This window comes from Thalassophryne amazonica, chromosome 13, assembly GCF_902500255.1.
Source record: "Thalassophryne amazonica chromosome 13, fThaAma1.1, whole genome shotgun sequence".
NCBI lineage: Eukaryota > Metazoa > Chordata > Actinopteri > Batrachoidiformes > Batrachoididae > Thalassophryne > Thalassophryne amazonica.
This window is the reverse complement of record NC_047115.1, coordinates 29,953,559-29,970,468: the sequence shown is the minus strand read 5'-3', so window position 1 is coordinate 29,970,468 and position 16,910 is coordinate 29,953,559. Positions and strand designations below refer to the sequence as shown.

The 16,910-nt window shown below is 41.1% G+C and overlaps 1 protein-coding gene across 9 annotated transcripts in view; it reads left to right on the top strand.

Annotated features, from left to right (window-relative positions):
• Positions 1–15,581: 15,581 nt before the first annotated feature.
• LOC117523373 (transcription factor COE3) overlaps positions 15,582–16,910 on the top strand; it is a 124,412-nt gene continuing 123,083 nt past the window's right edge. For 7 of the 9 annotated variants that reach the window (XR_004564487.1, XR_004564486.1, XM_034184872.1 and 4 more), the window contains exons 1-2: positions 16,252–16,382; positions 16,665–16,821. Coding sequence is in view for 7 of the 9 variants with exons in the window: in XM_034184872.1 (XP_034040763.1) it covers positions 16,252–16,382; positions 16,665–16,821 (288 nt within the window). In the remaining 2 variants the exon portion in view is untranslated. Of the gene's footprint in view, positions 16,383–16,664; positions 16,822–16,910 lie in introns of all 9 variants that reach the window. The other 2 variants (XM_034184874.1, XM_034184873.1) reach the window with 1 other exon arrangement.

Here is a 16,910-nt window from a genome sequence, read left to right as displayed (position 1 = left end):
TCCACAGAGCCATCAGCTCAGAAATGGTCCGGTGGCTTGTGCCGTGTCGTCGCAGCTCGGAGCGCGGCGCACTGAGCGTCCTTAAAGGGGTCCTTAAAGCTGTACTACCAGATCTTATTCTCTGTGAAGCCTGTAAAATTTTCACCGAAAGCCAGATAAATTTTTCGAATAGTTTCCAGGTGTCAGTCCCTAACAGCTTCTGAAAAAATTCTGATGGAAAAAAACCCTAAATCATTCCGCCATTTCCAGACAATGAAAATCCGACGACGGGGCGGGACCACTCCTTCCACAAGGCGTGCTCACAGACGAATGACGTCACCGACAGGCGTGGAAAAACTCACGCATGCGCACAAGGGTTCAAGCTTGTCTGACGTGAAAACATATGAATCAAATCCATATAGTTTAAAAAATAAAAATAAAAAAGTACGATACTTTATGGACAGACCTCGTAATTACGTCAAACCCGTATAAAAACAGCCTCAAGAAAAAGCATAAAAAGCCTTCCAACCCAGTCAGAAGAACCGGAAAGAAGTCTACTCCAGTTGCTGCTAAAAGACCTAGAAGGGCAGTTGCTCCAGTTACCTTGGAGGAAAGTGACCAGGGTGACGACACTGACAATGACTCTTGGTACTACGTGATATGTGATGAGGATCACGCTGAAACAATGGTGAGATGTAAATACTGTAACACATGGATTCACCAGAGCTGTGCCGGAGGGCTTCCTCCTGACTATCAATGTGACGTTTGCGTGTAAAGAAACTGTGTATTCAGGACTTTAGGCCAACATGTCTGTTCGGCTGCCATATAGGCTATACAATGTGACTGTTACTGCTGTTACTGACTGTTAGTGTTATTGACTGTTAGGGTCTATCGAATGTAAGCCCTGTTTGAAATTGAAGTTTTGTTCACTCTTTGACTGTTTCTTGTTTTTCAAAATGTTAATGAAATGCTATTAAATGTTGTTTTCTATTTTTGGTGACCTATAGTTTTTATTTTAATGGAAATCCTTGTTTAAGCTCACATATGGATGTCAAAAGGGAGTGTGGTCACTTAAGTACCGTAGCTCAGAATACATTTCAGCATACCCAGCAATTACATAGATGACACTTCCCCTCCCGCCTTGAGGTCCTGATGTGAAACTAACATTTTTAGTTTAGAGAGATCAAAGAAGCATTGTTAAAGAGTTTCTATGCCTTGGAAGGTCATAAGATTGCCAGTGACTTAAATTGGTCCAGGCTGACCCCAATATTGGACCAATATTGGGGACAGCCTGGACCAGTTTAAGTCACTGAGTCCGGATATTGGACCATTTTGAAAAAAATTGATATTGCCTACTTGAAGGAAGTATATAATATTTTGTGAACTCATATATTGTGTGCATAGATTGCTTATTTTACCTTATCCCTTGATCTAAATATACAATTAATATGACTGAAGAGAACAGAGGTACACGATGATATTGTTAGGTGGTCCAGTATAGGTACACCTCCCCTACCAATAAAATGCTGTTTTTGCTTGGCTCATGTTGTCTTGCTTTCACTTAATTTATTTGATCTTGACTTGATCGGACATCATATCTTAAGCTGACCATACACATGATGATGCCAAATGATTTCAGGTGACAGCAGGATTGTGGAGAAACACACACTGCATGACACAATGTATGGAGTAACTGCAATGCGATTTTGCATCTTCATGAGTTTAGACTGCATAGCAACAGCTCAAACATGGTCGAACATTCATGACGTGTAATATGCAATACATGTCATGACGTGTATTGCATGAACAGGTACGGAGACACAAACAGGGCTGTACAGGTGTGTGTACATGCACATACTTGCAGTTTATACAGATATAATGGCAAATATAAATAAATAAATAGAATAATAATAATTTTGGTAGCTCATAAATGGAAAACTTTCACTTCTACATCTGGGGAAATGCTGATATATATATATATATATATATATATATATAGAGAGAGAGAGAGAGAGAGAGAGAGAGAGAGAGAGAGAGAGAGAGAGAGAGAGAGATATATATATATATATATAGATAGATAGATAGATAGATAGATATAGATATATATAGATATAGATATATATATATATATATATATATATATATATATATATATATATATATATATATATATATATATATATATAGATAGATAGATAGATAGATATAGACCACAACCTGTTGCCCAGCTGAGTGTGTATGGACACATACTGATACTGCAGGCCAAAACAAGTATGTCGTCATGTTGTGTTTTTTTTGCAATATGCGACTGGATTACATTGATATGTTTATGATACAGCCGTATTGCATTGTGTCATTGTGTAGTGCCTATCCAGCTTTATCTGATCATATTATCGAATCTTATATCTTCTTGTCCTGTATTATATTGTCCTTGCTTGTCAGCTTTAGCTTGTCTCATCTTTTCTTATCTTGTCTTTTGTTATTCTGTCTTGTCTCAATGTACTGTGTCTTGTGTTATCTCTTCTTGTATGATCTTATATCTTGTTTTAACTTACATTATGTCAAATCATCTCGTATTAGCTTTTCTTGTCTCTTCCTATCTACAATACCCCATAATGACAATGTGAAAAAGTTTGTTGGAAATTTTTGCAAATTTATTAAAAATTTCCACAAAAAAAGAAAAATCAATAACAACTAAGAAATCACATGTACTTAAGTATTCACAGACTTTTCCATGAAGCTCAAAGTTGAGCTCAGGTGCATCCTGGGAGAAGGACCTTAGTCAGAGAGGTGATCAAGAACCCAATGGTCACTCCATTAGAGCTTCAGAATTACTCTGTGGAGGGAGGAGAACATTGCAGAAGGACAACCATCTCTGCAGCATTCCACCAATCAGGTTTGTATGGTAGAGTGTCCAGACGGAAGCCACTCACAGCCCACCTGGAGGTTGCCAAAAGGCACCTGAAGGACTCTCAGACCATGAGAAACAAAATTCTCTGGTCTGATGAGACAAAGATTGAACTTTTTTGCGTGAATGCCAGACGTCATGTTTGAAGGAAGCCAGGAACTGGGAGACTAGTCAGGATTCAAGGAAAGATGAATGCCGCAATGTACAGAGACATCCTGGATGAAAACCTGTTCCAGAGTACTCTGGACCTCAGACTGGGGTGACTATTCATCTTTCAGCAGGACAATAACCCTAAACGCACAGCCAAAATATCAAAGGAGTGGCTTCAGGACAACTCTGTGAATGTCCTTGAGTGTCCCAGCCAGAGCCCAGACCTGAATCTGACTGAACGTCTCTAGAGAGATCTGAACATGGCTGTGCACCGACGCTCCCCATTCAACCTGATGGAGCTTGAGAGGTGCTGCAAAGAGGAATGGACAAAACTGCTGCTGACAAAAAGCTGTGACATCATATTTAAGAAGACTTGAAGCTGTAATTGCTGTCAAAGGTGCATCAACAAAGTATTGAGCAAAGTGAGTGAATACTTATATGTACATGTGATTTCTTTTTCTTTTTTTTAAATAAATTTGCAAAAAAACAAAATTAGAAAACCCCAACAAAACCTTTTTCATGTTGTCATTATGGGGTGTTGTGAGTAGAATTTTGAGGGAGCAAATGAATTTACTCCATTTTGGAATAAGGCTGAAACATAACAAAATGTGGAAAAAGTGAAGTGCTGTGAGGACTTTCTGGATGCACTGTATTTCCTCATTTCCTGCTTATTTTAGCTCACCTTGTATTGGCTTGTTTGTAATCTTATCTTGTTTTATATTATCTTGTTTGCACTCATTTCATCTTTCATTATCTCTTGTCTTGTGATCTTTTCTTTTTGTCTTATCCTATCTTATCTCATACTGCATTTTCTTCATGTGTCTTGTCTTATACTGTATTATCTCATTTTATCTTATTTTATTGAGCTTCATCGTATCCTATTGCCTCATCTTATTTAATCTCCTCTCATCTTATTTTCTTGTCTTGTTTTTCTCATCTTGTCTAACCGCGTCTCATCCATCTTGTCTCTTCTGACTGTCATATTTCATCTCATTTGATCTCATCTTATCTTATCAGCACTTGCCTTCTGTAAGGTATTTCACTAAAAAAAAAGTTTTTATATTATTAAAGGCAATTCATCACTTTCTCTTATTTGTTTTTTTTTGTGCAGAGTCCTGCACTAATGAATAATATGGTATTAAAAATAATTTCCATTCAGCCTCACAGCATGAGGCAGAAACACTTTAGGACAGATTAATTGTCGGCAAACTTTACAGCTTAATTGCTGTGTACGTTTTTCACCATTTCATAACTTAAGCGTCTTGTGTGTATGTTTGCGTGTGTGTGTGTGTGTGTGTGTGTGTGTGTGTGTGTGTGTGTGTGTGTGTGTGTGCGGCGTAGCTTCATCAGGTATAAGGAGAGGTGTTGACTTTATTCCGAGCCTCCAGTAACACCACTGACTCTGATAGTTCCCCATCCCTGTGGGAATTCATTATAAGACAGCTAGAGGCAGCTTGTGGATGGTTACTGTGCTGCCCGTATGTTAACTTGTCGCTATCGCACAAGGCAAACATGTGGTGCAGCTGCTTTCTCTGGCTGTGGGCAACCTGCAGAGATTGATTGGTGAGCCTTCTGTTTTATCCAGGATCAGGGCCACATTCAGTAGACACGGTGCCTCCGGAGTAGCAGCCATTTTCCCCAGAAAATATGGCTCATTACCAGTACAGACGAAATGAAGGTATATTGACTTTTTGGCTTTTTTTTTTTTTTTAAACATCTTACAACACACCTATTGCTGAGTCGTTTAATAACAACCAATTGTTATCCTGGAAAAACTTTAGTTGAACCTAATAGTGACTGGATCCATGAACACTTCTTGCATTTAATGTGTTTTTAAGTTTACAACTTGTCTTTCGGATAGAGTTTATTACACAGGCGTGCACGTAAATACCCAAAGACATTTGAACCCTGCACACACACAAACATACCCCCCCGTATATTTGGTCCGTCAGACAGTTTTTAACAAAACCCATTGGCCAGTGGATGTTTCTGCTCTGCTCAGGGGCATAAGCTCAGTCCAGACCCTCTGTCTCTCCAACTCTCTCTCTCTTACACACACACACACACACACACACACACACACACACACACACACACACACACACACACACACACACACACACACACACACACACACACACACACAGTAAAAGACAAACACAATCAATTATTCAGGACTCTTGTTTTGGCTCGTGTGTTTTTTCTTATTATTTCTGTTCTCTTGTTCCTATAGCATCTCCTGGCAGCATAACAGCCAGGAGGCCCGGTCAGCCAGATATGAACCCTGATGACTCCAGGTTTGTGTACGTCTGTGTAATTTAGATGGCAGAGTGTAATTTGCATGCTGCTTGCCTTCACCTTTTGCTTCATTTTTTCCAAGAGAAGATGATCCTTTAACAGAGGGGGCTTTTAAAAAATAAACCCTGATCTGCACGGGTCGATTTTTGCATGCTCTTACATTGCCGTCTTTGACACCGCTTTATTTATTTGTTTATTTTAAAAGCAGCTGTGCGCCGTAATTGCATGTGCAGACAGACATCTTCTATAATTTTGCATGCACGCTACAGTGTGCAAATGTGTGCACTAGATGGCACTATGGCACTTATTATTCAAAACCAATAAGTAATTTCTGTTTGGGAAGACAAGTATGTCCTGCTGCCACAAGTGATGATCACAGGGTGCTTGTTTTACTGAACTGAACCTGCATTAAAAACATCAGGAAAAAAGCATATTAGTTATTGAGTTAATTAGCTCTGCTGACCTTTATGCATGAATTAGTTTTTGATCTTCTGCCAGAGTTCCAGGTGAAACTACAAACACGAGTTGAGTTGATTCGAATGCATTGACCGGAGAGAGTTGGGCTCCCGTCACCGTGCACGTCAAAGAAAATCCACTCTCACCAAATCAGCAAGGAGCCACACTTGAGGAGTTATATTAAATGTGAATCTGTGCAGCCATGACGTGTTTGTAACAGATAATATTGTAAATAAGATAGGTTAAATTGCACTTGTAGCTTCCTTTCAAACAGTCAGGCTATTCTCTCGGGGAGACGAGGCGAGCGCCGCAGACTCTTCCTCTAATAACACCAGACAATGAGATCCCGGCTCATAACGTAGGCCTCCACTATATAGAACAAGTATTGGGGCTTAGCAGCTAATAAAGTGGCAAGTCTTCAAATCCATGTCAGAGGAGCACAGTGCCACAGGGACCTTTCATAACACTTGTATGTGCAGGTTCAACTGCAGAGTAAAGGTTACATGTCCACATTGTACTGATCTAACCTGATGAGTTGTCTTAAGCCTCACAAATTTCAAGGATGCGTTTCTTATTTATACGTAGAAGCAGAAGTGAATAATTCTCCCACCCACTAAGAGACGACAGCCGAAGACAGGAGGCGATTCAGTGCGTCAAAAAGTCTGCAGCGTGTTCTGCTTGCTATTAAGTCATGATGAGATTTAAAGCTACAGTGTGTAGGATTTAGGGGCATTTATTAGCAGAAATGAAATATAGCATTCTTAGCTATCTGTTCATTAGTGTGTAATTACCTGAAACAATGAATTGATGTATTTTCATAAGGTTAGAATGAGCCCTTCATAGTTACATGAGAGCGGGCTCCCTCGTGGAGGCTGCCATGTTCCACTGCAGTAGCCCAAAAGGGACGTACGAGGTCTATTACAAAAGTATCCGACCTTATTATTTTTTTCAAAAACCATATGGATTTGAATCACGTGTGATTACATCAGACATGCTTGAACCCTCGTGGGCATGCGAGAGTTTTTTCACGCCTGTCGGTTACGTCATTCGCCTGTGGGCAGTCTTTGAGTGAGGAGTCGTCCACCCGCTCGTCGATTTTTTTCATTGTTTAGGAATGGCTCAGAAACTGTTGCTTTGTTTGATAAAAATTTTTTCAAAACTGTAAGGCACAACTGAGTGGACACCATTCAATAAATTCAGCTGGTTTTCGGTAAAAATTTTAACGGCTGATGAGAGATTTTGGTCTGGTAGTGTCGGTGTAAGGACGGCCCACGGCGCCTGACGGCGATCTGCGCTTCGAGGCAGCAGCGTCTCGCCGTTTCAAGTTGAAAACTTCCACATTTCAGGCTCTGTTGACGCAGTAAGTCGTCAGAGAACAGAGAACTTTCAGAAGAAGTCGGCATGAGGAGTTTATTCGGACATTCCATTGTTAACGGTCATTTTGTAATGAAAGAACGTGCGGGCAGAGTCGCATGTCGGGCTGGACCCGACCGCGGGGGGTCGCGGCAGGAAAAACACCTCCGTTGGAAATCTTAACGGGCAAGTTGGAACATGCCCAAGCTGTTAAACAATTTCTCAGTTACTCACTTGTTGAAAGCCATTAAAAGCCGCCTGAATTCTACAAATGGTTTTCAACACGGAGGTGTTTTTCCTGTCGCGGCGCACACAGATTTGCCGAGTCGTCACGGAAACGACTCGGCGAATTTGCGCGTACGTCTTTCATTAAAAAAATGTCCTTAAACAGTGGAATGTCCGCATAAATTCCTCATGCCGGCCTCTTCTGAATCTTCTCTGTTCTCTCACGATGTCCTGGGTGAATTAAGCCTTAAATTAGGATGTTTTCAGCTCGAAACAGGCCGACGACAGCGCCTGGAAGCGCTGCAGGACGTCCCGCTCCGTGGGAAGTCCTTACACCGACAGAAACACCCCATAATCTCTCATCAGCCGTTAAACTTTTCACAGAAAACCAGCTTAATTTCTCGAATAGTGTCCACTCGGATATTCCTCACAGGTCCAGAAAAAATTTTGATAAAGCAACGCGCGCCGTCTCGAGCAGCGTGTGAAACAAAGGAATTCAGCCGAGAGGGCGGGACCACATCTCACTCAAGGCCTGCCCACAGGGAAATGACGTCACCGACACGCGTGAAAAAACTCACGCATGCGCACGAGGGTTCAAGCATGATTGGTGTAATCGCATGTCATTCAAATCCATATAGTTAAAAAAAATAATAAAAGGGTCGGTTTATTATCTAAGAGACCTCGTACTTATTGTGTGTTCCATTTACCTCAGAACTCGGAAGTTGTAACTGGGAATGATGTCGCGCTCGAGTTGAATGCGTTCCATTTTCCATACAGCACCACAGTTCGGAAAATGAGCTGGATATAGAGTGCTATAAAAAATATGCGGACCGCCGAAGAGATCTTATGGAAGAGAACAAATGGCGTAGAATTTCCATTAGTATTTTAACTCACTGCTTGGTTTTTAGACAGTCATTGTTGTTAGCAACATCTATTGGGTTAGCCAGTTTTAAGAGCACCGCTTGATAAATAACACATTACGTAGAATTTAACACACACGCACACACACACACAAAAATCCCACAGCAACATGTCCACAGACACTGGTAGGGCAGTATTGTGTGCATAATTTACAAAAAAGATCGAAGTTCTAAAAAAACAAAACATTAAAACTACAATTTTCACAACTGTTGCTATGGGAGCAACCATGTTGGATCATGAAGTCGGAGTATGTAGGGTATGTACGAATTGATAACTTGGAATTATGAGTTCAGGGAGTGTTGTGGAAGGCTGGAAATGGGAAATTTTGCATTTTTCAGCCCAGCTGGAAACTGAAGTGAAAAAAACAAACAAAAAACAAGCGGAATCAGTGATTGCACTGTGTGCTGGCTGCTAGTGCAGGCTAACAACTTTGAGAACCCTCATTTTTGTGAAATGCAACATCAGACATCTTGCTTATGACAAGAGAAGGCAGCATGAATCCCCGTCACCAACGAAGCGAAAACATGAGGGGTCACCATAATGCAATCTGCAACCTCACCAGTAGATGACACCAAATCCTACAAACTGTAGCTTTACATTGGTGTCCATGCAGCAGGCTTCTTTTATTGCAGTACATTTTTGCGAAGGTGATCGCCCCCTCTCCCCAAGAAATGATTGAAAATGATGACACGCATCAATTTTGTTAATCGTGCTGCCCCTAGAGTTCACAAAAGACAGCCTCAGTAATTAGTCTTGATTGCCTAGTCTGCGCTTCGTAAACGGCCTGTGCTGCCTTCTCGCCGGTGAACCTGTCCTTCATTCGAACACAGATGCTCCTCCAGCATTTCCACCCACTTTGTTTGTGAGTCTTTGATCCACAGTATTCCAGTTAAAGTTACACCCATGTGCTGCAAGTTGAAACTTTGAGCATTGTCGCTCAGGGGAACCTTATACCCGTGGCGCCTTCTGCTTTTGTCCTTCCCTTTAGCAACAGAACTCTCCTATGGTGGTGGACAAAAGACTACTCATGACACCATTTTATGATCTCTGTGATGATACCGTTTCCTCCTCTTGCTTGCGTGTTACTATCTAATCCCCCTCCCAAAAAAAAAAAAAAAAAAAAATGTCATTAAGGGTTGTTTCTTGAGACAGCTGTTGATTTGGCTCACAGGACCATGAAGTAAGGAAAAAGAAACATCTTTTACCCCTGAAATGCATTTTAACTGCAATAAAACCAATTTAAATTAGTACCTGTGCAGATGTTTTTTTTTTTTTTTTCGATTTAATCCATAATAATAATAATAGAACAAATTTGACCAAGTTGATCATAAAACTAAAAAGATTGTTTCTTTTATGATCCTATTATATTGATGTACACTGTGCACTGTTGCTCATAATGCTCATTCCGCATGCCGGATGATTGTTTGCGCACATGTGTGCAAGTATGTGTACTTGATTTACATGTGCATGTTAAACCTAATTGAAACAACAATAAAAGACATTTTAACGAAAAAAAAACAGGCAAGAACAACAAATACACGATATTACAGTGGAAGTGTGAAGCGCGGCGACGCCGTGCCTCTCCAGTCTGTCTAATCACTATGTGAGTGAAACATTCATGGTACACTAGATCAGTTCAATATTTAATTTCTCAACAAAGACTACATGATGGAACAGATGCTCAAACTTCATACATTCTCCGGAGAGCAAAACTCACTTTGGCGGACAACGGCGAATACAGAGATCCTCATTGGTGGGCGAGCTTTTCACCTGGGCACTAAAACGTACAGTTGTGCAAAAAAGAAGGTGCAAAGCGAGTCATGCCCCCAACAACTATGAGCCGGATGCATCAACTGTTTACCGAAAACTCAAGTCGGGGGGGGCACATTAGAGATGCAGCATCGGTTGCCCTTTGCCTCCGTGTCACATTTCGAGTGAGAATTTGACTTGGCATGTTTACACAGGATTTCTTCATCTCCCTTTTAAACCCCTATAGGCACGCTGAAGGTGAGGGGGAACTAAGATTATTATCCCCCGTTTCTCTGAGGAGCTTTTCTTCGTGCACACCCTCACAGATGTCGACATTTGGTTAGGCGGTGTACATAGAAGCCCCAGATTATCTTGCGCTTCAGGAAGTCTGTTCAGCTAAAGTTAGGAGTGGTTACTTTCCAGCACCTAGATGGGTGCACTCCGTGGGGTGTTTTGTAACCACCATGCATCCCCCTCCCCTTTGAATACTCATGCAAAAGGTAAACACATTGATGCCCACTGAAAAGTACAGGTCTAATCTTCAGGCTCCCATTTGTGCGGTTGCAGGCCGAGTATAAGGGGGAAGTGTAACAGATGGTGTACTATATGTCATAATTCTATAAAATCCAACAGGAATTGACAAATGAAATCCCACCCTGGAGTTTGCCTCTTTTAGCTTTGGCATAATCTTCTCAGGATTTCAATTGCAAAGTCAAAGGGAATAGTCTAGCACACGGGGACTAGTTATCTGGGGCAAACGCGGTCTAAGGTTGACAATGCAAAGGGTATGTTTATGTGCATCACACCAGCTATACTAAATGTTTCCCAGAGTGCAAGAACATCCTCCCCTGAATTCTACTCCTCTTCCCACGTCCCAGCGCTGCCGTGGAAAGTAGGCCAAGTGAGCACCAGGGCGTTGCTTTTTTAAGATGATCAGTTTGTCAGTGTGTTTTGTGTGTGTGTGTGTGAATGTTCAGGACGGCTATTCATGTGGCTCGACTCTGCGGAACAATGAGTGGCATTATACAATTTGCTGCTCTTCCCAATAAGAGGGAAAGGGAGAGGTTGGAAAAATAGGGACAGGACGAGCACGGATGAAACAAAGACAAAATCTGGCTTGTACTCTAATTCGTTTACTTCCTCTTTTGTTGCAGCAAAAAGGTCCCTTGCCAGTAACACTCCTCTGCAGGATCATACTGTACTTCAGATGGATTATTTTTAGAGATCGCCGTGCTGCTTTCACCTTGACTCTTTCACCGTCTTGACACCATAATTAACATTTCTCTTACTAGTAAAGGCAGCCAAGTATTAATAAAGATTAAAAAAAAAAAACAGCGTGAGCAATGCTGCTGATTTATGAGGCACCATCAAACCTGTATCACCTTAATGATCTCAGCAGATGCAAATGAGAGGCAGTGATGCAACGCAGCAAACATACAGCGGTGGTGTGAGTGACTCCTGCAGGTGGAAGAGCATCACTATAGGCTGGCAGGAGCTCAGTCAGTCAGCTCGGATGAAAGTTCTCCTGAGTGCTGCTGCTGCTGCTCGTGTGCACGCGCACATGTGCTGTAAAACAGCCAAGGTTAAAGCTGATGCCTCCCATTTTATTAATTCATTTATTTATTCATCTTGGAGGCCTCATCGCCCAATGCAACATGTGTCCATACCAGACTCACTGGTGAGCAGTTTTTTTTTTTTTTTTTTTTTTTTTTTTTTTTTTTTTAAGTGACCTTTAAATTCTGTTTTTGCAGCCGTTTTCTGACTGGCACATTCCAGGGCGCATGCATTAACACACAAAACAACATAAAACTATCCGATGGTGAAATTCACTTCGAGATATGCATTTTTTTTTAAATAAAGAATTTCAGACAGGGCTACAAAACACTGATGGACACACAACGGAACAGGGCTCGGAGAGCGATGGTATCCCTGGGTATTTGGCCATGTGTATTTTGGTCCAAATTTCCAGGGGATATTTTAGATGTTAATAGCCCTGAAGTGGTCTCGGTTTCTTATTTAATTTCTCTCGCCTTCTTTAAATGTAATTCGCCCACAGACTGCGCCGCGAGGCTCTAAACCGCGCAGAAACTCTCTCATCATTTCCACAGCAGAATGGAAATGCAAATTGTGCGCACGGGCAATGCCCTTGACAGAACTCACCACTGCACACAATTAACATGAGCGCTCCTGACAGGAGTTAGTGACGAAATGTGAGCTCACACCGTGCTGATGTGCAGCCTCAAAATGCGCAATAATAATGCATTAGAATTTATTTTTATTTTTGTGTACACTTTGCTAAAAAATTCTGGCACCAAAAATGTTTTTTTTTTTTTTTTTCAAAATCTGCAAAAAAATTTGGCTTGCGCATTGGCGATTTTTTTTTTTTTTTTTTTTTGGACGCTTTCTACGCGGGGTTTTAGACAAAACCTATGTTGAGATTTAACTGTCTTGTCACTGAACGAACACAGCTGCCTCACATCGACAAAATGATCTCAACTGTAACCAACGAGGGGCGCTGTCCGTCTATCAGCCGCCTGACACGCACAGCCCGCCTGATTAATCTCATTACTCTCATTTTATTTGGGGTTTTACTCCAATAAAAAAAGGAAAAAGAATTAGAATAAGAATAAATAAAAAAAGCATAAATTGTATTTAATCATTAAATATTTTAAAACGAATTTACATTCATGAGGCCTAACGTGCTGAAATAAAAATGTGAGGCTTTTAATATGTTATCACGCAGTTCGTTAATTTACAAATACAATATAATTCCTTCATTTTGTGTCACTTAGAAAAACACACAAATTTATATATATATATATATATATATATATATATATATATATATATATATATATATATATATATATATATATATATATATATATATATATATATATATCAGTTAATTTATTTTACTCAAATCATACATAAATTACTTAAAAATAAGTAAAAGGGATAAATAAGCTGATGCTTCACCCTACCCCTTTTCGGACATGTTGGGTACACAGTAGGAACTTTTTTGTTGTTGTCTTTACTGATCTATCTTGTAACTGTTGTTGTATCAAATGTTCGAAATAAACAGTTTTCATTCATTCAAAATTAAATAAATTGATTTATTTTTATATGGACACAGTTGGCCCTTGCGAGTTCACTTTCGGTATATAAATGTATGCAAAAATATTATTAATCATGCAGAATATGATGAGAAAAAAGTGTGCTGAGCGACTGTTTCTGGTATATGGATTTTTGTTGTTTTTGTTTTATTATAGGTTTGTCTGATTAATATTTAAAGTGTTTTTTTCAGGTAAATCTAATGAAAAAAATGTCCCAATAAAAGTGCACGGATGGACAGCTGGGCAGCGGCCGGCTGATTGACTTTGCCTTGACATCTGGGAGGCCCGCTGGCCCCTGGCACGCGTGTAGGCTGATGTCGCCATTTACATGCAAATTTAAGGAGATCATGAGGGCCTCGCCCCGTAAATTCACACAAAAAAAGAAGACGTCACCCTTAATACGGAGGAGGCTCGTCCCGTCGAGACGGGAGGTCTCCAAGTCACCGTGTACATTTTTTTATTGGGAGCCAGCACGCGTCCGCAGGAGAGTTTGGTCAATTTTTCTTTATTTTTTGGAAGGGGGTGGAGGTGCTTTGGCTGCAGAGGAAACTTTGCACTTGTTTCACATCACTTACCTCCTCTTTTTTTTCCTTTCCATGTGAGAAATGACAAAATGATCCCCTAATCCCGCACCCGTGTGCGCAAGTTTGCATGCGTAAAAACAACCGTGGATCAGCATTCCCTTTATTTCTGATGCTGTTACGTTTCACCTAATGATGGCGAGCGCATTTTCCACGGGTGTAAAGCCCAACCACCACGCAGATGATCCCAGAGAATGAGCTGAGACGGATTCAGGCTCCGCGCCTCACGCGTGCGGAGCAGCTGACTCCCCTTCTCTCCACGTCCAGATGGCTCCTGCACACAGATTTGCATTCATTTTCCCTCTAATATCTTCTGAAATAGCGGGGCCAGCTGCATTTGTTGTCAAATACGGTTTAAAACTCCCTTTCAGGACAGCATCGTTACCTACGTGACGGGTGTGGAGATCCTTTTTCCCCCCTCTCTCCAGTCAACAGTATCAGATCTAAGAGGATTTGTCTCCTAATTTGATAATCAGATTTAAATCGCCTCGGTGCGTGTAATCAGGGGTTAAGTTCTTGAACGTGCGCGAAAAAAGAAGGAAAAAAGTAGAAAAAATGGAAAAGAGGGTTTGAAAAAAAAAATCACTTGATTTAAAAAAAAAAAAATGCATTTCAACAAACAGGGCTTCATTTGAAATTTGCACAAATTTAAAGTTCTTATAAGCAAAAATAATTTTTGAACAACAACAAAATCCACACCTTAATTTTGTCTTGGCAATTTGGCAATAGATTGTGCAGAGGTGAAAGCAACAGCTTATAATTCACTTATCTTTGGCAGCAGCTATTAACCCTCAGCACCAGCTAGATAGATTGCTCAGGATACAGAACACATCTCTCCTCCTCGCTCCCACCCTCTTCTCTCCCTCCATCCTCTCCTCCTTTTCAGCACTAATGAACCGAATTGCCTGCTTGCCCCGTTCTCGGACAGAGTCGGACACGTATGGTCTGTTGGCTCTTTAAAAAACAAGAAAAGAAAAGAGAGGGAGAGAGAGAGAGAAAAAAGATCAAGATGTTCCTCATTATGACTGATTTTCCAGGACGTGCGTGAAATGGACACACAAAGGGCGTGAATGTCCTGAAGTTTGTTTAATGTCACACACTTATTATTCTGTTTTTAATAAAAGTGATCAGAAAATGTAGCTTTATATTCTCAGGATTTATTCAAATTGAAAATAGCAATAATAAAATATTCCATTTATTTAAAAAAAAAAAATCCAAATTAACATTTAATGCGAAATAACATTTGTTCTATTCTTTTCTAATGAATCTTATATTTAGTAAATTAATCTAAAATAAAAAATACCTCTCAACGTGCAAGCAAAGAAGATGAAATAAAAAAAGAAGCATGACGTGACATTGAAATAATTATTTATTAACATCAATCAATGTGTAATAATAATTAAACTGAATCGAATAAATAGATGAAGTGCTAATTTTAATTAAACACGTTCATTTAAAGAAATCAATAAGAAAAAAAATGCATTCATCAGCTGATTCCTGATGTAACATTTGCTTTAATTTGTTTTATTATATTTATTATTATTATTATCTTCTCCTGATGTATGTGTGATGGATGCACCTCGTTGAATTTTTTATTTTTTTTCCCCCGTATCATTAAAAAAGTCAAACTCACCACATATAGGGCCTAAGCAAGAGGAAAAGTGGAGCGAGTGAGTGTGTCTCAGGCTGCCGCACTACACGGCTCAGGCAGCGCGCCGGAGCGCCGCCGCTCGGCAGGAAGCGTCACGGCGCCATATATGGTCAAAGCTCCGCCCATTCCGCGTCATATTCTGACAGCGCCTCTCCCGTGGGTTTAGAGTTTTGGCTCCCGGGAAAGATTTCAGTCCTCGGGGAAAGAGGGCTTAGTTTTGCATGTTCCCATCCATCGCGCACGACGCGAAAGGGCCCCTTATCCACCTCTCCTGTGTCCAAGGAACACCTCCACTGGTGATCAGCCTTCGCCCGTGTTTGTCTTGTGGAGAAGCGAGCAGCACCTTTTTCAGGAGTGGGGTTTTTTTATTCAGCAAGAAGTCCTGAAGGTTTTGGATGCGGGTGCTTCAGGGATGTGGGCACTTTGAGAGCAGCAGCAGCATCACCCACAAATACAAACAAGCGCCATCGATTTTTCTCTAAATAGCGCAAAAAAGAGAGAGAGAGAGAGAAAGAGAGAGAGAGAGAGAGAGAGGAGGAAAAAACAAAAGAGGAACAATAGCAACACGAAAGAAAAAAAAAATCTTGTCTATTGAACAATTCACTTTTTTTTTCCAGTGTGTGGATACGGCTCTGACTAAGTGCAGCACTTTGAGAATTGTTCACATCGGACGGACTGAAGAGGGAAGCAAGCAAGACCTGTGGACCGGGTTTTCCCTCGCAATCCCGTGAAAACACCCTGAAGGATAACACGCGTGGACGTTTATTTCCTCACTAATTTCGCAGGAGGCTCCTCTTTCTTTTTCTTTTTTTTTTCCCCCTTCCTTCATCTTCTTCTTCTTGTTCTTCTTTCAAATTGTCCTAAATGTTTGGGATTCAGGAAACTATACCGCGGGGTGGGACGACGATGAAGGAGGAACCGCTGGGTGGACTGAACTCGGTCCGCTCCTGGATGCACACAGCTGGGGTGGTGGACGCGAACACAGCCGCCCAAAGGTACGCATGCCAAAAAGCATCAGATTTTTCTCACGCATTCCCTTCCTCATCATATCGACCCCTCAATCCCCTGAATACTCTGTATCAATTACGGTCTCCCAATAAATGCCCCCCTTCGGCTTTCCCCTTCTTTCATTACATCAGATTAGCCATTATTGTGACAAATCAAGAAATCTCCAAGCGTGCTTGTGCATCTCCAAATGTTTCCATCAGCTTCTCCATCATCCAGCATCCCCGGTGTCCGGTGCTTAACCGAGATGGTCTCTTGTTTTCTCCCCGCAGCGGTGTCGGCTTGGCACGGGCACATTACGAAAAGCAGCCCCCTTCCAACCTCAGAAAATCCAATTTTTTCCATTTCGTCCTGGCGCTGTATGACAGACAGGGTCAGCCCGTGGAGATCGAAAGGACAGCTTTTGTGGACTTTGTGGAGAAAGAAAAAGTAAGCGGTGCATTTTTTTCCCCGAATCATCAGCATTGAAATTATCTGCTTTGAAACAGCAGCTCTGGGTTACTGAAGGGGGAAGTCAC